The following is a 22,801-nucleotide window of genomic DNA, read 5'->3' as shown; positions in this document are numbered from 1 at the left end:
ACCCTGTCTCATTCCATTCAACTTGCAAACAAACTACGGAAGCTGGACACTAAAGCTGTCTGTATATGATCAAATTGTCATTGAACAATAGCATTCATGACTCAACAAAATGGACAGTTGAAAGTTTTTGAACAGCATTCTTATTGGAAATCTTGAAAGGTCTGAAACTGCACCCGTATATGATCAAATAAAAATGTGAAAAGTTCACATTTTACCAAAAGGTGGCAGTGTGTACGACATGAAAAGAAAGAAGTAGACTAGCAATTAGTCATAACAAACATAATGATTTTCTTTCCAAAGGAAAATGCATGGTATGCAAGAAACTTAAAAGAAATGTGACGTTGCGATATTTTCTCTGTATATAGTCTAAATGTAATCTGAGAGACCACCCGTGGTGGAGTGGTTAGCACATCACGCTACGATGCCAGGGGTCTCGGGTTTGAATCCTGGCCTGGGCATGGATGTTTGTGTGTGTCCATTCATCATATCATCACTCATCCCCATCTTCGCAAATTAGCCACAAGTGGCACAAAAAGCGAAGTAAAATAAAGCAAATAAATAAATATTGTTTATCTAAAGTACAATTTAAGATTAACAAGAAATATTACATTTACAGTTGGTTATCGAATATATTTTATCATCACATCACTCACTGCTGTAGAAAATATCCTTTTTCACAAGTCACAACATGTGCATTCTCTACCTCGATGCTTCTTTTCAATAATCGATTTCAATAGCATGTGCTGTGATTGGTCGACAATTGGTCATGAAAGGCTTTAATTGGAACTATTTCTATTTAGAAATTCTTGGACACTAACCACGAATACGAGAAAGAAACATGTTGTGTACTGTGACATCATTTCCTGTAAGTATGGCGTTATAAGACTTTTTTGTGTATCATTTGAGTGTGTATAGCTTAAGAGTACAGCAGCAAGATATTTTGAACTCTAGGCCCAATAGTTTGACAGACGACACTAGATAGCATACAGCATTGAGAGCTCTTTGCTTACCATAATGTCACGAGTCAGTAACCCTCGCAGGGCCTCCTAGATGGCGCATTGGTAGTGTCGTCACCTTGTAATCAAGGGGTCCCGGGGTTCGATACCCGGTGGAGGCACATAGTTATTCAATCCCAATTTAAACTGTAGGTCCAGTCCCAATTAGCCTTTCTGTGCTTAAAGTGGACATAAAACACCAAATCAATCAGTAACCCTCGAAAGTGGGCAGCTCACACCCCGAAACCACATTAATAAAATAATGTTAGATTGTATGTTATTAATTACTGTAACTTACTACTTCACAGAATATGATTATCCTTTTCCATGATGAACAGTGATGTACATGTATTGGTTGCACTCTGCATTGCTTAGGCAGGTTTGTCAGCATGTCCATCCAGGGGTTCCATTTTACATTTCAGTCTGTAGATATGACATACACTCATAGACAACAGAGGAGGGGGACTTGGGGGTCCATCACAAATTCCTGAAGAAGCAAGGACAGGTTTCCACAAGAAAACAAATGGCATACTTATAACTGAATCACAGTGTTGTCTCTGTTTTTGGCTTGTAGGTGAAAGTCATTTATGTAAGGAAGGGGTAACGAAAATGAGATTGATGGAGAGCACTTTTCTAGCTTAACAAACAAACATTTGATTAAACAACATGTGCTTCTTCAGGATGTAAAATACAAAAAGTGGATATGTTTTTTCTTGTAATTAATAAATATTTTATTGGCATAATTATAGGATCTGATGAATACAATTACAAGCAATGAAAAGGGGTGCACCATTTCTACCATATATTTTGTGGTTCCTGGACAAAATCCTACTAGAACCTGGAAGTTGATTTTGTACTAAAGTATGATTAAATTTCAGAATAGTTTAATACCCCAAGTAAGCACAACCAGTGGGCCAACGTCGGTTTTTACGTTGGAAAGGTTGGCTTTATGTTGGTTGGCAAATTGATGTTGGTCTTATGTTGGGCCAATGTTTGCCCAACCATGGAGAAGTGAGTCAAAATCAGTTTGAAAAACAACTTTTTCATGCTAAGACAACTTTCAGGAGTATGCTGTAAATTCTAGTGTGTAAAATCAGTGACATGTAACAGTGTTCATTTTTAATATTTCAGTCACAGCACATACTGGAAATATATTATATTTTTAATGAAAGTAGAAGCTATTTTTAACTTGCAGTCGCTCACCAGTATTTTGTCAGCTGCCCTGGATGAAAGATGTGTTGGTATGCTTATTGTTTGTCTCTTTAGCTGTACTAGCACATGAACATTCTTACAGGTATTATTGTGAAAGTGGTTAAGCAATGTTATGTGCAGACTAAATTTCATGAACGATGGAAAACTAAGTAAACTATAGAAGGTTTTTGTGCTACCACTTGAAGGTACGGTGCCTTGAAAACGATACCATGTGACTGAGAAAGTGCTATGTATTTTTTTTATTTTCATAAATAATTTGTACTATTGTTTACATTTGGCCCCACAATAAATTATGTATGTATCAGAACACAAACCTATCTATTCTTTAGTTTTCAGTACGTTGGGCTAACATAATTTTATGTTTTAGATTTTAAGCATACATTGGCCCAATGTTAAAACCACATGTTTGCCCAATGTAAAAACCACATGTTGGACCAATGTTGCAACTACAGCCAAGATTACCATTGCCCAACGGTATGTTTTTACATTGGACCAACCGTGGGCCAACCATTTTCAGTACTGTTGACCTAACATTGGGCCAACCACTTTTGGTTACTTGGGACAATAATGTTCTACATGTAACAACTAGGGCTAAGCCGATGCCACTTTCAACTGATACTGGTGCTTGAAAATTGTAACAACTAAAAGTTTTTAATATTAGTGAGTGAGTATTCCACTCCAATTACAAGCATCAATTTGACAGTTTTTTGCTTTAAAATATTCAAAAGTTACTTCTCAATATAAGAAATACCTGATGTGTAATCACAAAATACAGATTTTTTTTTTCGCATAATATTGGTACAAAATCAATGAAAACTTGAAATTTTGCACAACTTCCAGCATAATTAGACTCCTCTGCAAAAGTGTCGCCTGGCATATCTGCGGACCCTGTGAACAATCAGTAACATCCAACAGATGCTTTCAGGTACCATGGTATTGGCTCAGCCCTAGTAATACCTTTACACTTTATCGGTTATTATGTAATGATTAAATATTCGTTTTCCAGCAATTAAAAACACATCCAAGTGGAAAATAGCAAACACTGAGAAGATAATCATGCATTTTCACGAGGAAGAAAATTCAGTGCAAGACTCTGGATTCCAAACACGATACAGTGACTGCAGGAGACCCAGAGTGAGAAGAGATCCATCCTTCACCAGTGAGAGAGGATCAAGTTTCGATAATAACAGAAGATATTCAAGGAAAAGAAAACCAAGTGGTAGATTTGATAATGAACCAAAGCGTTTCAAACACGAACATCAAAATGGTAGCAGTTTACAAGAGGTTCGAGGAGGAAGATGCAAATTTGGGTATAGACGTTTGGAAGCCTTAAGCCAAGAAGATCCTTCAGAAATTCTCGTTACATTCACTTGCAATAATGCAGATTTCCAGATGCTGCTGAAAATGAACTTGAAACCAGATTGGATAATTCTTATCATGAGACTATTAGCAAAAGTTTGTGAGGTGGAGTTTGAAGTAAGCAAAGTTGCCATACTCTCACATGCCTGTTGTGTTGAGTTTCTAGATCACTTGAAAGATTTTGTTGTCTCACTGTCCATGAGACAAGATTATGCTTGTAAACAGCTCATTGATAATTTTCTAACAGACATACTGAAGTTCTGTCGAACAGTGTTAACATGTCTGCCACAGACAGCTTGTGACAGATTAGAGGTCATTGTTGTTACTTGTACAATATCAGCTGATGGAATACAACAATTTCAGCACATCTCTGTGGATGATCAGATAAAGGCAGATTTTTTAAGTTTGCATTCAAGCATGAAGCTGTTCAAAGAAGAGAAGAGAGAACAAAAGAAAAAGAGTTCGATGGTGCAAATAATGGGAGCACAAGAACCACCTGATAACTTCAGAGAACTCGATGTTTTCCCATCACAGGATGACATTTTTTCAGCAAAGCCTGCCTTCATAAGACCTAACATTGTTCATGGTGCTTACACAAATGTTGATCAATATTTAGATATCCAATTCCGTTTGCTTCGTGAAGATTTTGTGGGACCCTTAAGGGAGGGAATTTGCGAGTTCATTGAACAGTTAACACGCGATAAGAGGAAATCAAGAAAAATAAACAATATAAAGTTTTACAAAAACATTAAGATTCTCGAGTCTCAAATTTCCAAAGGTAGACTGGTCTACACTGTTCTCTTTGATCGCGAACAGAAGTTGAAGAATGTTCAGTGGGAATACTCCAAGCGGCTTATGTACGGATCCCTGTTATGTTTCACACAGGATAACTTCGAGACATTACTCTTTGGTATGGTTGTTGACAGAAATACATTTGACCTCAGGAAAGGTGAAGTTGTGGTTGAGCTGTATAAGGTAGATGAACTAGTGCCAGAATGTGATACATTTACCATGGTTGAATCTGATGTGTATTTTGAACCTTACAGGCATGTGCTCAATGCTTTACAGACTATGGATGACACAAATTTTCCTATGGAACGTTACATTATACGTATACAGAGTGACATCAGTCCTCCCAAATACTTGAGAAACAATCCATCTGGTTATATGATAGGTCATCACATTGTTCCTGCTCTGGATACTGCTCAATGGCCAAATGCACGTCAGCTTCGACTAGACGATTCACAGTATTGTGCTTTTGTAGCTGCTCTCACAGAGGAATTCGTTGTAATCCAGGGTCCTCCGGGAAGTGGTAAAACTTTTATTGGGCTAAAAGTGTGTGAAGTCATACTGAAGAATGTTTCTTTGTGGAGGACCAAGACGGAACAACAACCAATATTTGTTGTATGCTATACCAACCATGCACTGGATCAATTTTTGGAAGGTTTGACAAAATTCACGCAAGACTTGGTTCGTATTGGAGGCCAGTCTCGCAATCCTGTGTTAAATGATTACAATTTGAAAGAAAAAAGAAAGCAAGATAGAGCGCGAAATTATTCCACAGATTTGAGAGCTTTAAAATGTACCTTAAGGAATCAAAGTGATAAGCTTGCTAGCATGAAAACAATTATTGAGAAGCTTGATAATAATGCAGGAATCATTTCATTGAATATTCTAAGTAAATTTGAGGTAATTAATAATGATAATCAGATTTGTCTCATGGATAATGGAAGAAGCTTTCTTGTTGAATGGCTATATGATACCGAATGGGACACAGATGAAAATTTTGATTTAGATCCTGCAACTGTGCTTGTGAGGATAAACAGTGATTCAAGTGGGCAAAGGTACGTCTCTAGAAGTTCATCTAATGTGGAACATGAGCAAACAAACCCAAGCTGCAGTTGTGAAAATCAGTATTACAATGGCGATGAAATTGAAATGAACAGGATGGTTGAAGATGCGTTATTTGAGTTTCCAAGTGACCCAAGGAATGAAAAAAGATCAAACTTTTGTCATGTGGAATTTGATTTAACTCTTGATGATTTGTCTGGTGAAATAAAGCAAATGCAAGGCGAAATTCAGAGTGTGTTGCACAAGATGTGTGCTAACAATGTTGCTGACAGCCACAAATTGATATTGGAGGAGAGAATGTGTAGGCTACAACATAAGCATCGATACTTCAAGCATATGCTTAGCAAATCTTTTGCTGCTAATGAGAATGCTGTGAGAAATCTGACTGCACAGAATGATTTGTGGGGATGCTCTTACTATCGAAGATGGACACTTTACAATTATTGGATTCTGAAGTTAAAGGAGAAACTACCTGTGGAAATGAGGAAGTTGGAAAAGGAATACCAAAATGAGTGGAAGAAGTATGGTGAAATGCTTCAAATAGAGGACCTTAACATTGTGAAAGAGTGTCAAGTTCTTGGCATGACTACTACATGTGCAGCCAAGCTCCAAAAACTGTTGCAAGCTCTAAAGCCAAAAATTGGTAAGTTCATCTTCACAATCTTTCAATTACTTCTGTCATTTCTAAGTTGTTCTATTACTAGGGTTGGACTGAAGTATTCGTTGTTTTGTGTAGGGTTTAGCTGATTCTACTTTGTATGGATGTAAAAATTTTTAGTCCTTTAAGATTCATAAAAGTTAATGTGCAAGTATTCCATTCTAACCACAGCATATCTGTTGACCAGAATGTTCCTTCAAAATATCCACAGTTCCACGTATGAGATAATGAATAATGAGGATATTAAGTTGTTAGATAGATTTTACTCTTATTAGCAGAATATCCATTCACGTGTAACACCTGTAAGAATCATTTGATGAGTTTCTACAGAACTTAATATCATTATCAAACAGAAAAACTAGGGGAGATCATGCTTTATTCGTGTAGTGATGTTTTGTAGTGGTTACTGTATTTGCCGATGTATAAGATGCACTTTTCCCCTTTAAAAATAGGTCTGAAAAACAGGGTGTGTCTTATACGAAAATACTCAGTTTTTGATTACCTTCATTTCTGTAAATTTTCTCTGTCCGGAGTCCAGATAATTTCTTTCTTGCTTCCTTTGGTATGTGACAAAGGAGATTAAAATGTATTCTTTCCTAGTTAGATTAGGTAAGTTGTTTGTTGAAAGTAGATGTACATATTACTTTATATTTGAAATACTGTAAATTAATTATAAATTCAGTGACAAAGCTTTTTCCTCATGTTGCATCTTATACGCCAGCGAATATGGTATATTATGAACTGATAAGAAGATCATTGAAGTTAAAATGTTATTTAACCTGTGAACATTCAATCTGATTAAAGGAGGGTTGTAAGAATAAATTTAATCCCGAAAATACAATAAACATGTGAAAAACATTGAGGCTTGTCTAGGAAAAGGGTGCAAAAGTGCAAGTGGTGGGGATGTGTATAATGAATAAAATATCAGTTTGATTTATTAAAATGAAGGGTGTCAGCACTTAGGCTACTTGAAACCCATCTGGTTATATGGGGTCCAGCCCCTTACTGTAACTGAAATCAATACATATCAAATATCTGTCTCTGAGGACTAAAATGCAGGCTTGTTAAAGGTTCAGCAACCCATAAATTCTAATGAGTTCTATTGGGTTCCACAACAGGACTGGAGCCGGCCCCCGTGGCAGAGTGGTTAGCACATCATGCTACAACGTCAGGGGTCTCCTTGATTGAATGCAACAGCTTTGTACGAAGTTGGAGTCTGCCGCCCAAGACATGCCTTATTTCTAATTTTCTTTCAAGGGATGAGAAAACTAATTTAATTTGTATACATTTGTAGCAGAAATTTCTTGTCCAGACAAACAGCAACACTTACACTGCAACAAATGATGTAACGTAAGCACAATCAACTCCTCACTTCACTCAATGTATCATTTAACACTCCTCAACCACTTATCCAAGGAACTATAATTCAATGTAAATCAACTGATGGTATGTCAATTTTTAATGAATGTGTTATGGATGAATGTTTTATGGTAGATGGGTTAGATAACCTTTATGTGGTAATCTGTTCATAACTTGAAATGTGTATCACTTGAATGTTTGTCATTGTTCTTATGTTTGTCATTGTTCTTATAGTCATACTTACTATTTTTCAGTAATTGTTGAAGAAGCTGCTGAAGTTCTTGAATCCCACATTGTTGCTTCATTAACATCACATTGTCAGCATCTGATTTTAATAGGTGAGGCATATTTGTTGTAATTCTCTCTCTGATTATATGTCACCTTGTAATCAAGGAGTCCCAGGTTTGATACCCAGTGGAGGCCCATTGCACAGTAGTTCAGATCCCACTTTAAACTGTTGGTCCAGTCCCGATTAGCCTAATTGTGCATAAAGTGGACTTAAAACAACAATTCAATCAATAAGTCTGTACATTTATTACATAGGTCAATGAACCATTCAGCTTATTCAATGACTATTTGGAATATTATATCGAATTGGTAGAAGATTGATTATTGAATGTCACAAAATTTCATGTCAGTCCAGTCCATCCATTATATCTGTGTGTGTGTGATATTTCCCTTAAATGTCCAACACTGCTGTATGGTGAAATGTGGGAAAGTAATATGTTGCTATTATTCACTGCCCTCTACTTGCATTGTTGTATCTATACATGCAATAATGTATCTACTCCCTTTTGGCCAAACTTGACCAGGCCATGAAATTTCTGATTAGCATGAGAATTTCTTATAAACTTTGAATTTCGTGTAACTTCCTGGATAATTAGACTCCACATAAGGGTAGCATGGCATTTTTGTAGACCCTATGAAAGACCAAAATGGCAGAAAAGTATCGGTAAATAAAATCCAGCCAATAGTTTCTGATCAGGATTGCTACTCACCAGAAATTCATTGAATTATGGGCTCCAGGAATTATGCATGAATTCTGCATGAATTTTTCTCTGTAGAGATGAAAAGTTGCAAAGTAAAAAGAAAGTAAAGTGCTCCCCTGTGCTATGCACCACACCACGAAGGCTTAAAGGGGGTGTGGGGTTAGGGCCCCACACTTTCTTGAACGACTGAAAGCACGATCAGCACCATGCCCCTGGCCGTCTTTACCCTCCCCCCCCCATATCCTCCAGGTACCCACTTTATACGTCGCTGGGTGGGGGCCGGAGCTGCTTAAACAGGTGGACAGTTCTCCCCCGCCAGGGATTGAACCCGGGTCTCTCGCATGGTAGTCAGATGCCCTAACGACTGAGCTACCGCGGCTACTTACTAAAGTTGCAACTTCATAAATCCCATTGAATTTATACATATTTGTAAATGCCTTAAGGCAAGTTTTCACAGTTTAACTTTTACGTTTATTTAGGAAGGAAACCAGAACTGCATGGAAAATAAAACAGAATTCTCTCAATCCATTTACTTTGTTAATGTCCTTTGCAGAACAATATCTAACAGACTGAAGATATCTTGAAGTTCTTGATAAGGTAAATTTTAACTTGAAATTTGTATACAATTACAAAGTTTTTGTAGATTACTATTTTCCGTAACATTTGTGACTTGTTTTTATTCTATATGTTTTGATTCTGAGTATGTGAAATGGTAAATATAAACTCTGCAACTTAATTTAATATCTTAAACATTTATACCATTTCATTGAAATGAATTAGAATTTTTTGATACATTTGAATCACACAGACCCTTTACGTTATTAATATACATGTATTTGTGTGTGTGTGGTGAGAGGCATAATATGTAAGGTTGAAATAGAGAAAACATCTGCTTGTAACATAAAATTTTTGGAAAGTTTGCCTTGAAAACCGGGAATTATACTTGAATTTTATCATTGTCCTTCAGTGGCCATCCTGCTGATACTGATACCATTGGTTTTGGCCAATATCGATACATTGGCATCAGTATCAGCTCGGCTCAAATTATTAGTTTTACTTATGCATATACCACAAAATCTTATGCAGTCATTCAGATTTTTAACTTTTTAAATTGGTATTTTGATTATTGCAGTAACTGACTTTGAAACTTTTTTTTTTTTAAAGGGGATCATCAGCAACTTAGACCTTCTACTGCAGTCTACAAGTTGGCAAAGGATTTCAATTTTGACATATCTTTGTTTGAAAGGATGATTAAAAATGGCATGACCTATAACCAGTTGAATGTCCAGCATAGAATGAGACCACAGATTGCAGAACTTATTGTTCCAGCAATTTACCCAAATCTGAAGAACCACGAGTCAGTTCAGACTTTTGAAGATATTCTTGGTATCACCAAGAACGTATTCTTTATTAATCACGAGTACCCAGAAGATGATGTAAGTTCAACAGTTATTTTGTTATGTAAGAGATTATAAGGAATATATAGGACTGGGTTTATGCTGTTATGGAGTATCAGTATCCGAAAGTATCAATTTGACCCTCAAAATAAGTTGAGCCGTGGTTTTGACCTAAATTCTCATTTTGTTCTGTGAACAGACTATAGGGTTTTTGGTACATTTCTTTTGTGCCTAAAATTGCCTGTCTCAATTGTTGGCACTTTTTTTGATTACTAGTACCTAAAATGTTTAAGGGACAAAATGGCGTTTTGTCATCCTTTTGTTAAGGTTGCTCAAAGACAAGTTAAGATGGTACAGAACATTGGTCTCCATTTCTTTGATGTTTAACCCTTTAAGTGAGTATGACGGATATATTTGTCATGCCTACTTGTTATCTGTAGTGGGTTCAGTGGATATATCCGTCCTTATCATTCTCTAGTTAAAATTCCGTGTGTCAGGCCCGTAGCAAGGATTTTATTTTGGGGGGAGGGTGGGGGGGCTCATCTCTTATCAGCACAGGCATCGCCAGAAATATTTGCAGAAGGGAACAGGCCATTCATAAAACTTGATTGGTAGAAATAATAATGACAATAATAATTATTAACACGGTTATAATTATCATTTTACAATAATAACTATTACAAGCTATTAAAAATAAAGCAATTTTAATCCAAATTTTATTATTATTATATAATTGGAGAGACTTTGCTACTCGATCCACCATATGAGTGAGTATTCAACACTAGTGTTGTCCATTATTTTTCTTACATTTTGTACAGTTAGTGTACTGAAATTCATAGTTATTGTATTTTGTTATTAACTTCTACACATTCCATTCAAAAAAAGGCTTTAAAAGTTAGGGATAAATTTTACTCATAAAGTTTATATTGTGCGACCTCTCACAAAGAAAACTATACATTTTGAGAGCTGTGGATTCATTTATTTTTTGGATGAACTGGTAGAAATATAATCTGGTTCCTCTATTATACACTAAACTTTCTTCTATTGAATGTTTAATCCTGCCAAGGAAGTAAAATTAATTATCACTAAACACTACTTAAATTAGATATTTGTAGGATTTCAGGGGGTCTCCAGCCCCCTTAGCCCTCCCCCTGGCTACGTGCCTGACCTGTGTATGACGAACAACCGACCTGCTTCTTTCACTGTTGAGTTAGTGCATTTCTGCCATAAGATGTCACTCTTCAGAATCTCCCAAGTATTTAACTTGCCATAGTCGCCATGGGATGGAGACACTGCTTCCATGTTGGCACTTTGCTAGCTGTGTTTTACTTACACTTGAATGTAATGTAGCATATATTCTGTGCTTGGAGCTGAGATGTGTGCGAATTCAGAATCTGTGGGAGTATTTTTCCTGATTGATTGCTTGAATTGGGTTATTTTAGGTTGCTTTTCGACCACTTTTGGCTCATCACTTTGCTATATTCATTCAAGTTTTAATCTTACATATGTGTCTAATAAAGATCAACTAACAAAAAAAATTGTGACATTTGTAGGCTCATATAAATTTGCTATTATGTTTTGTACTTTTTACATTACAGATGTCTGATTCTCAAAGCCACCTGAACAGACATGAAGCAGAATTCCTGATTGCTTTGTGCAAACATCTTGTTTTACAAGGATATGAACCATCAAGAATTACGATACTTACTGCATATTCTGGCCAGATGTTTTTATTTAAAAAGGTGAGTGTGAATCATCCTGCCTTTGGACACCACCATGTCTTAATGGATATTTGTAGTTGCATGTAGTTTGTGGTGCCTTGCATGAATGTGTGTGTTTTGAAAAAGTACAAATTGCCTTTGCATCCAACCTTCTTGTTGCCACGTGATATTTCTTGGTGCCATGTGATATGTAAAAAAGATTTTAACCAATGTATTGAAATTTATCATTCTTTCATATATCAGTAATCTAATCACTTTAATCTTTAACGAGTTCCCTTTATACAAAATTCTTGAACATCGATTTTCTGTAATTCTGGAGAAATTGAATATTCCAGTTCAAGGTCCTCTCTGCTTCCCATGTCATTTATGATTCATGTCAGATGTTGCTAAAAACAGTAAGTGGCCAATTGTGGCTATGAAATACTCCACCCCTTCCAATGTACTCGCCTCATTTTGCACCATCAATGTTCTTACAGACTTCTCTCAAATTATTTCTTCAGGGCAACCACTTCCTGACGAGTCACTCATTTCCATAATAGTGTAATGGTTCAAGAAACCATTTTCTTGTAGATTTTTTTTTAAAAAAAGCAACGTTCATTGTCTCATCCACAGATGGATTGATCTGTTATTTTACTTTACTTTTCTACCACTTTTGACTAATTGCGAAGATGAGCATGAGTGATGATATGAAGGGACACATAGATGCCCAGGCCAGGATTCGAACCCAGGTAGTGGCATATTCTGAAAATTTGACCTCATTTACCACAATTCTTTATTTATTGTGTATATATATATATTTTTCACCCCATCTAAATCAATTATATACAGTACAAATAAAGCACTAATGCAGACAGACATGTAAGTAAAAATAAAACAAAAGACGAATAACTTTAAATTCTCCAGCAATTTTGATATTTTCATTCTCCATCACCCACTTCTGTCATCAGAATGGTACAATGGAGAACGATCAGTGACGTACATAAACCAGTCTTTAAGAACTTTAAACAATTTACCTAAATTCTGGTAAATTAATAGTCGTAATAGATAAGCAATTACCCTTATATTAAAGCTAACTGTATAAAAATATATGAAAAAATGTGGTTCACCAGTGATAAGTGCAGTAACATGGAGAATATGTCACGGAATCCAGTACCCCTGGCATCATAGCATGCTGTGCTAACCACTCTGCCACAGAGTTGGAGAAAATGCATAAGTCTGCATGGTAGCTATGTAGAAAAGGAGTGCTAAAAATGGACAGGGTAATACTTCTGTCAGTAGGTCAGGGTGATTTATTTACTGAGCCACCCGTGTATGTTTTGTTATTTTTAGGCCTTGTTTTTTAAAATTGAATTTTAGACCATGTATTCTTGGATTACAGCTTCGAAGAAACCATAGCCTGCTTGCTCAAGTTCGCGTTACAGTTCTGGACAACTTTCAAGGGGAGGAGAACGACATTATTCTTTTGTCTTTAGTAAGAAGTAACAACGAGGGCAAAATTGGATTTCTGAAAGCAGACAATAGAGTTTGCGTTGCACTCTCCCGAGCAAGAAAAGGATTCTACATGATGGGCAACATGAAAATCCTGGTGAATGGAAGCGAATTATGGTCAAATGTAAATGCAACACTGGAATCCCAAAATGCCATAGGGCCTCACTTGACTTTGACCTGCCAGAATCACCCTTCGGTGTGCACGAAAGTTGCAAATGCTGAAGATTTTGCCAGCAACTCTCCTGAAGGGGGTTGCCTGGAAATTTGCAAAGTTGAGTTACCATGCGGCCACAGGTGCAGATGGGTGTGTCACGTTCTAAATGCAAACCATGAAAATTATGTGTGCCGAGAGAGATGCGAAAGGAAATGTGAACTGAAACACAAGTGTAAGAAACGTTGTTATGAAGACTGTGGAAAATGCATGGTACCTGTCGATAGGGTTCTCCCTTGCAAGCATAAGAAGACACTCTTGTGCCACGTTGATCCCAACGCTTACAGGTGTCTTGTAGAGGTCGAGAAAGTGATTCCGCACTGTCAGCACAAGGTTCTGATGGAGTGCAGTGCTGATCTAGAAAACTTTAAATGTCCAGTTCCATGCGAGTTCAGAGTCCCATGTGGACACAGTTGCAAGAAAAAGTGCCATGTTTTAAGTGACCCAGATCATTTGGAATATAAATGTCGGAGCCCCTGTACACAGAAGAATCAAGACTGCAGTCAGAATCACATTTGCAAACATCGGTGCTGGGTGACTTGTTCTAAGTGCTTCTATGAGGTAGAGAAAATTCTGCCTTGTGGTCACCCTGCTAAAGTCAAGTGCAGTACAAGTCCCGAGGAGGTCACTTGCCACGTAGCAATGAAGAAAGTTATAGAAAGCTGTGGTCACAGTGTGAAGCTGGAGTGTTCGGAGCAAGCAACTCAGGACCGATGCAAGAACAAGTGTAAAAAGCTGTTACCATGTGGGCATAAGTGCAAGTCATTGTGCAAGGATCAGTGCACTGAAAAATGCAGAGAGTTAGTACAGAGTCCAGTTCTCGCTGCTTGTGGGCATACTGTCAAAATTTTCTGTTACGAAGCAAAGAACCAAGGTAAGTTGTAATTGTTGCTTGTTTTGTAAACAAAATTTTCAGATTCATGTCTCTAAAATTAACTTTTATTTTTAATCTGTGTGAAATGACATGAATATTCAAAATTGAAAGAAATATGTATTTCAAATTTTAAGTTCTTAATTATTAGTATTATCTATTGTTATTGTTAATTATATATATATATATATATATATATATATATATATATATATATTCATAATACTACTGATGTTCTGAGTGCAGATTCACTTTTGAGGATGAGTAGTTCAAGTAAATGTAAATCCCATTCACTACAAAAATATATTTTAGTTAGTGATAATTTTAGGATTAATGAAACAGCTGTTTGTGCTTCTGTTTTAGCTTGTTAAAAAACATTATATAAACGAGCAGAATTTTTAGGAACAGGGAGCCATTTCTTAGCCACAGAAAGGCAACTCACACAGAGGAGTCAGTCACAGAATTCAACTTACTGGTCACACCATTGGTGTTTTGCTTAGGCCATTGAGGATAATGCTTTGCAGAACCTCTGATTGGGTAAAAGTCTCAGTACAGTTAAGTTTTGCCTTGCATCGCAGGGTGATGTCAGATCATAAGTTATAAGAGAAAATTCATAAAATGTACAGAAGAACATTAGTGGACACGCCATTTTTTATTATTATTATTATTTTTTTGAGGGAACCAGTATTTTTAAAAGTGGATATTATGTAGTGCATTCTAAGGGGGGATTGCAGTGAAAATATTTTGCTGATCACATCACCGTTAAAAATGCCTGAGATTGGGAGTGTGTGCGTCTCTGCCTTCACATCCTCCTATGTCTTACATGCATGGATGTCCACAGGATTTTTTCCATGGAGAGGCAAACTAGGTATTGTTTTCCGGGGAAAGGGGCAAATCAGGGACATTTTCCCCCATAATAATGTGTCTCCTCAAAAAACACTGCTTCAGTTTGAAGTTGCCATGTTCCTGCAACATCCTTGCAATAATTAATACATATTACTGTGACCGAAATGAAATTGTATTAGTGAAATATGTAATTTTTGGTTTACATTCATTTTCCAGAGGAGACTCTGCCCCCCTCCATTTATAGGTGTAGGTGTCCATGCCTGAGCAATGAGCGTGGTGAACTTTACATTATGTATTTTTACATATTCTAACATGTAATTTGATCTTTTCTTGTAGCTCTTCAGCCAGATTCCGAAATGTTGTTGGCTCATTGCAAAGAACCTTGTCAAAACTTCCTTCTGTGTGGACATCGATGCCAAGGGACTTGCGGGGAGTGTTTGCAGGGGCGAATCCATCAACCATGCAAGGAAAAGTGTGGGAGAGTCTTAATTTGTGGTCACACGTAAGTAATCCGCAAAAAGTACAATGAACTACGTTCTGTAGGAGAGAATATTTTGAAACCAACGTAGTGAACGTATTTGAGTATTTTTCTTTTTGAATAATTTGTGAGATTCATATTATTTATATTTCATATACACTTCATAGATTTTGAAATAAATTAATGGTGACAATCAACCAGTAATGGCATACTGTACTTTGCTGGTCTCCATGATAGAATTTGTGCTTGAATTTTTGTTTCAAGTTCACTTTATGTACAGATGGGCTAATTGGGACTGGGCCTACTGTTTAAAGTGGGATCTGACCACCATGTGCCTCCACCGGGTTTTGAACACAGGACCCATTGATTACAAGGCAACAACGTTACCACTGCACTATCAGGGAGGCCCATCACCGGGTTCGAGCGATCAGAATATAACACAGAACAAAGTCAAGGACTAAGGTTCAAATCATGGATAAAATATTTAATTCTATTTATTCCTTCATTTATTTTATCATATGTGAAGATTAAAGTGGAGAAGCCAGTGCTCAAAATAGGCAGGATGTGGGAGATGCTCCCTTCCCTCTGCAGCTTAGATATTTTGAGTACACATCCCCTTACCTGCTTCAAATTATACAAGGGTCACTATTTATATTTTGAGCCTAACAATGAAAAAACAGGAATTTGGCATTGAAAACTGCTTTATTGTTTTTCGAAGTATTCTCCTTTATGGTCAATACACTTTTGCATTCGTTCGAACCATTTGTCAAAGCAGTTTTTCCAATCTTCTTGAGACACCTCCATAATATGGTTTTTGAACGCATCAACGGCGTCTTCCGCCGACAAAAATCATTGTCCACGCAATTTATTCTTGACATTCGGGAACAAGAAGAAGTCATTGGGTGCCAAATCAGGACTGTATGGCAGATGACCCATCAATTCGATTTTTTGACTGTTCATAAAGTCGGTTGTTAGACGAGATGTGTGACAGCTGGCATTGTCTTGATGAAGAATGATCCGACGGCGTTTTTTTGATTTCTGTATTTGACCGAAGACCTCTGGCAAATGAATTGTTGTGTACCATTCAGAGTTGACCGTTCTACGTTCCTCTAAAGGCACAGTTGCCATATGACCATTCGACTGCTGTTTACGTTCCGGCTCATATGCATATATCCATGATTCGTCACCTGTTACAATCTTATATACGTCTTTTGAAGCACCACGATTGTATTTATTGAGAATTTGTTTGCACCAATTGACGCGAGCGTCTTTTTGAGTTTTTGGCAAATTGTGTGGGATCCAACGAGAACATACCTTTCTCACAGCTAAATGATCATGTAATATTTTATATATGCTGGTGGAACTAATGCCTATGGTTGCGTCAATCTCACAGTTTGTCACATGACGATCTTGCAGTATTAGGTTTTGCACAGCATCAATGTTTTCTTGAACAACAACTGATTTTGGACGACCTTCGTGAATCTCGTCGGTGAGCGAATGGCGGCCATGATTAAATTCGTTATACCAGCGTTTCAAAGTGGCAAAGGAAGGGGCTTCATCACCAAATGTGGAAGCAAGTTGATCGATGCACTCTTGTCTTGATAATCCACGTCAAAAATAGTAAAAAATCATCGCACGAAAATGTTCAGGAGTTGATTCCATTTTGTTGTTGTCGCGCAATCTCCAAGGCAACATAAACAACACAAATGAAGCTATTGACAAAACATTTGAAGTACGTTATGGTCAATAATGCCAGACGATTCCATGCAAACGTCAAATCGCGCCTAACTTCAATCAGTGTTGCCAAGGCTCAAAATATAAATAGTGACCCTCATAATTTGAGATTAACAGGAGATAATTTTTTCTTGTATATTTATGGGAGAACAGCGGTAGCTCAGTGGTTAGGGCATCTGACTACAATGTGAGAGACTTGGGTTCGAGCCCCAGTGAGGGAGGACCAGGATTTTTTCCACCTATTAAATTGGCTCTGGCACCCACTCAACATCGTATAAAGTGGGTACCTGGAGGAAACTTGGGGGTAAAGGTGGCCAGGGGCATGGTGCTGATCATATCAAGAAAGTGTGGGGCCCTAACTCCAAACCACCTATATGCCTTCATGGCATGGTGTAAAGCACAGGGGAACACTTTACTTTACTTTTACAAAAATATCAGTAGTGGTGAATTTTGTTATTGGTTCATTCCTAATGCATTGTCAAATTTCTGGCAAATTTGCTGATGTAACATAACCCGTGGTGCAACAACCCATGAGGGCCAGGACTGACTGCTAGTCTCACTCCCACATGCCTCAACAGAGGGGGGGGGGGATCATCCAACCAGTCAGGGAGTGACATGTGATCAATCACGACTAACCGCCACTTCTTGTAGGTTTCCTTGACCATTACACTACTCATTCATAGCTTCCCAATTTCCTCATGATGGTAGGTGGCCACTGGTTCCATACACTGGCTGAAATATGAGGAGAAAAGTTGTAGTGCTTTCCTCGGGAGACTCCTCGAATCTTCGTGCATCCCGTAGCCGGGATCCAAAGCTTGACACCTTAGTCCACATGGCCATGGTGCAGGATGGCAAATTTGCTGATATTTTAATATACTGAACTTTTTATTTTTGTTGTTTAATCATCTAATTCTTACTGTGTATGTGTAACTTAACATACCTGTGCACATAAGTTATAATGTTAGTTCTTAGTGTCTGACAAATTTTTATTTTCCTTTTTTTTCTGCAGTTGTAATATACCTTGTGGAAAAATTTGTCCACCGTGCAACAAAAACTGTGAATATAGATGTAAACATGTTCTGAGGTCATACAAGTGCAAACGAGGCAATTGTAAGCAGCCATCTCCTTGTGTACATGAGTACAAGACTAGTCGATGTCCTAAGAGATGCGGTCAACAGTGTGTGGAATGCAAAGTAAGCTCTGTTCTTAATTGTATGCATTTATTTTCAATTTACCTTACTCTATAACTAGAAATTGTTAATTACTAATTGCTAATTACACAGCAAGTCTTTTGTTTTTATTACTGTAGATGTGAATTTAGTACAGTGAAAAAGTTTGTGAGAGAATACTCCTCACTCGCTATGGAATGACTGTACTTTTACTCCAGTCAACACATCTACATTACATGTAGTGTAAACAATAATTCTAGCTTAATTTTGTGTAAAAAAACAATACATGTGTTTGATAATTTTTAATGGCTGAATTTAAGTTTATTGAAGTTGGTTCAGAAGAAATGTCTTGGTATGCCTGTTGTTTTTTGTTAAGTAGTTTGATGAATGATATGAACCCAAGATATACTAGTGGAGATCCTTCTGATTGTGTTGAGTTATTGCAAAAAGTCTCAATGAACATTGTCTAGACCACCAATCGCACGTTGCGTTCAAGATTTTAGGAATTTACCTGTAATAGTACAGTCAACAAAATTTGAGAAAGGGCATAGTAAACAATATGTATTTATTTTATTATGTATTCCTTGATTTGCTTTATTTTACTTCGCTTCTTGTCGGCTAATTTGCGAAGATGGAGATGAGGGATGATATGATGAAATTGATGAATGGACACTCTCAAACATCCATGCCCATGCCAGGATTCAAACCCGGGACCCCTTGCATCATAGCACAATGTGCTTACCACTATGCCATGAGGGCCGGCAATATCTTATCGCTTGAATGTTGAATGCCACCTGTTAACTAAAAATATGAATGTTAAATCAGCAATTAAATCTTTGTTGTGTGACTATTAATTATGTTAATCTTGATAAAACAAATTATTTTTGTAGGAAAAATGTCAGTGGAAATGTGCACACTATGAATGCACCAGTCTTTGTTCAGAAATGTGCAACAGGCCACCTTGTAATAAGCCTTGCAAGAAGAAGCTGAAGGGCTGCCCCCACCCTTGCATTGGCTTTTGTGGAGAGCCTTGCCCTCCTCTCTGCAGAATATGCGATAAAATTGAGCTCACTGAGGAATTTTTTCTGCTTGGTAATGAAGGTGAAGAAGACTCTAGGTGAGTTTGCATTGCTGCTTTAAATTTTGTGCATTGAATACATCTTTTAATTGCACTTAATTACAGCTTTCTTACTGTTGGTATTTATCTGGGGTAATGTATTACTAAATGTTACTACAGTGGAACATCGATTTTATGTTTTTCAGAGAACCAAGTAGTGATGGACGATATCGGAAATTTGATATCATGATATATCATCAAGAAAATATCACACACAATACGATACAATATTTTTCTGTATCATGATGTCAGCAATATATCGTGTCCACAATATGCAGGGTAAGCAAAAATCCGCCAGACTCAACTGAAATTTTTTTTTGTTCATAGCTATTTATTTATAAATTCAACACATTGAAATGTAGGATGTATCTTCCTGTATTCAATAATATGTCTTGTTCCTGAAATTTGCTATATTGTTATTGTTATTATTACTATTATTAACATAGATCTTAGTGCTATATTAAAAAAGATAAGATAATAAAAAAAACAAATGCAAAAAATGAAATCCTGTACAGGATCATCGGGATACAGTCTTCTCCACTTTTCCGCACACAAAGTATAGGTCTTCAGCTCAAAATAAGCCTCCCACAAAGCAACATGCTTCTCGCAATTAAAAACCATCTTGAACTGTGCGGTCAACAAACAGCCACTGCTGCAGTTACAATGGCAGCCTCGCTTTCAAAATAGGCTCCTCCCCTTCCCAAGAGTTGTCAAAACAAGCCGTGCGCATTTGGTCCTACGGAACGGAACCAAACTTTGAAGATGATTTTTTAAACTTTCAGTCTGGCGACTTTTCACTCGCCCTGTATAATGCCAAATATCATGACAATATATCACCAACATGATATATATTGCCAAATATTGTGATGATATGTTGCCAACATGATATATATTGCCAAAATATTGTGATGATATATTGTCTATTTGATATTGGACAATATTTTTTTCAATATCGCGAGCTGGATGATATATCGCCCAACATCAGAACCAAGCTGGAAAAAATTAAAATGCAGAAAAATGTAAAATCGTGGAAAATTTCATAACATTTTGCTATGTTGGAACCATCAAGATTGAATGTATAATGCAGGAAAATGTAAAATCTGGGAACGTAAAAAGTCGGGTTCTACTGTATGTATTATTTGCATCGTATCATTACAAAATTTTAGAAGAAAAACCTTTGTTAATCATTAGTCAATACATTGTAGTATTGCATTGACATAATTGCTTCTGCATGTGAAGTTAATGTTCTAAAACTTGTTAAGTGGAATTCTAAGTGTAAGTGTTTAGTTAGAATATTGTGACCTCCTTTCAGACATGTTCATGTACACTAATTGCTCTAATGGTTTGATTTAGAAAATTTTTGTTCTTGTTCTGGTAAACTCGAGAAATTTAGTTTTCAATCAAATTGAAGATACTCTGTACCAGTGGCATATTCTAAAAATTCTGAAAATTTGACCTGGTTTACCGCAACAATTCTTTTTTATTGTATGTAAGGTGATGGGAAATTTTGAAACAGGTATAGAGAAGAGAATGTATAGTTACAAGAGGTTTAATCATGGACATGAATAGTGCTGAGGATGTGATTACATAAATTACATACCGCTGAAGAAATCAGTAGGTTTATGTCTGGAAGATTACGTCCAGTAGATGACGTTTTTTTCTAAGTAAACATCTCTGCAGTTGTTTAGGGACATCCTGCACAGCTTGATGGAACATGTCCACAGGAATGTGGGCGGTTATTCAGTTGTAGCAGGTTGAGTCGATAAGATCCGTGAGGAAATTGCCCAGATTCCTGTGGACATGTTACATCAAGCTTTGCAGGATGTCCCTCAATGACTGCAGGGATGTTTGCGCAGAAATGGTCGTCATCTATTGTACATCATCTTCAAGACATAAACTTAACCATCTCTTCAGCAGCATGTGATGTATGTAATGGCATCCTCAGCACTATTCGTGTACATGATGAAATCTCTTGCAACGATTTTCTGTCTTCCCTATGCATCAGTTTCAAAATTTCCCATCTTTTTGAGACGTTCTGTATTTATTATATATAAGTTAGATATAATGGAAATAAAACACCAATGCAGGCATTCAAGTAAAACCAAATCAGAAGTCCAACAACTTCAAATTTTCTGGAAATTTCTACGTAATACAAAAAGTTGGCACTGGCAGTATACCAGGTAACATGGGAGAATATGCCACTGCCCTGTACTACACACTGTAAAACACACAGCAGCCAATACTGATAAGCATACAGATTCATGTGATGCATCTTCACTCTTTAAAAATTGAGTACAACTTTATTTCTTTTTAAGGTTTGTTTATCTGGAAGATTGTGGACACACAATTGAAGCAGAAGGACTGGAAATGTGGCTAAACAGGACTGAAGAAGGAGATATGGAAATAAATATGAAAACTTGCCCTAGATGCAAGACCACCATCACAAGAAATTTCCGATTTGGAAACATAATAAAAAGTTTGTATGCTGATTTTCATCAAATTAAGAGGAAAATCCTTGGAAGTGCAGATGAAAATTTGAGGAAACAAGAAATACTGGAGAGCATGATAGCAGATATGCAAAATGGTGGAGGTAACGTATCCTCTCTTGTTCTTGATCTCTCTGTGCTCCTGCTTTCTCTTAGTCTTGCTTGCTCTCTCTCTCTCTCTCTCTCTCTCTCTCTCTCTCTCTCTCTCTCTCTCTCTCTATCTCTATCTCTCTCTCTATATATATATATATATAAATGAAATAAGGTAAAAGGAAACACTCACCGGACAGTAGGAAAATTCAAAATTTTCGCTAATTTATAGCATCATCGGTGTGAGAAGAAACAGAAGACGGAACCGGAAGTTGGGGTCCTGTAGAGTTGCCAGGTCCCCATTGAAGAAGGTCCCCTGACCCACCTAGCCCACCTTGTCCTCACTTGTAACAACTTCACCTTTGAAAACCAAAATTTCCTACAGATCCGAGGTACAGCCATGGGTACCAGAATGGCCCCATCCTATGCAAACCTCTTCATGGGCCAAATTGAGCAAGAGTTTTTGGCTACCCAACCCCTCCAACCCCTCCTCTGGCTCCGCTTCATCGACGACATCTTCATGCTCTGGACACATGGAGAACCATCCTTGTCAGCCTTCCTGGACCAACTTAACCACTTCCGTTCCCTAAAATTCACATGGACACACTCCCCCAACCAGATCACCTTCCTGGATGTGGACATGCACATCGAGGGAGGACACCTGACTACCTCCATCCACATAAAACCCACCAACCACATGCAATACCTACACTTCTCCAGCTCCCACCCGTTCCACACCAAAAAAGCAATTCCATTCTCTCTGGCCCTCA

The 22,801-nt window shown here is 37.2% G+C and overlaps 1 protein-coding gene across 1 annotated transcript in view; it reads left to right on the top strand.

Annotated features, from left to right (window-relative positions):
* LOC145998425 (NFX1-type zinc finger-containing protein 1-like) overlaps positions 1-22,801 on the top strand; it is a 44,059-nt gene that overhangs the window by 4,698 nt on the left and 16,560 nt on the right. Inside the window, exons 2-10 of the mRNA XM_083134834.1 lie at positions 3,214-6,060; positions 7,689-7,772; positions 9,588-9,859; positions 11,419-11,562; positions 12,920-14,114; positions 15,294-15,459; positions 18,179-18,362; positions 19,229-19,455; positions 21,771-22,045. Of these exons, the coding sequence (XP_082990960.1) occupies positions 3,264-6,060; positions 7,689-7,772; positions 9,588-9,859; positions 11,419-11,562; positions 12,920-14,114; positions 15,294-15,459; positions 18,179-18,362; positions 19,229-19,455; positions 21,771-22,045 (5,344 nt within the window). The 5' untranslated portion in view covers positions 3,214-3,263. The remainder of the gene's footprint in view (positions 1-3,213; positions 6,061-7,688; positions 7,773-9,587; positions 9,860-11,418; positions 11,563-12,919; positions 14,115-15,293; positions 15,460-18,178; positions 18,363-19,228; positions 19,456-21,770; positions 22,046-22,801) is intronic.

This window comes from Lepisma saccharinum, chromosome 1 (genome assembly GCF_977018435.1).
Source record: "Lepisma saccharinum chromosome 1, izLepSacc3.1, whole genome shotgun sequence".
NCBI lineage: Eukaryota > Metazoa > Arthropoda > Insecta > Zygentoma > Lepismatidae > Lepisma > Lepisma saccharinum.
The sequence above is the reverse complement of the archived record's forward strand: the minus strand, read 5'-3'. Positions and strand labels throughout refer to the sequence as shown.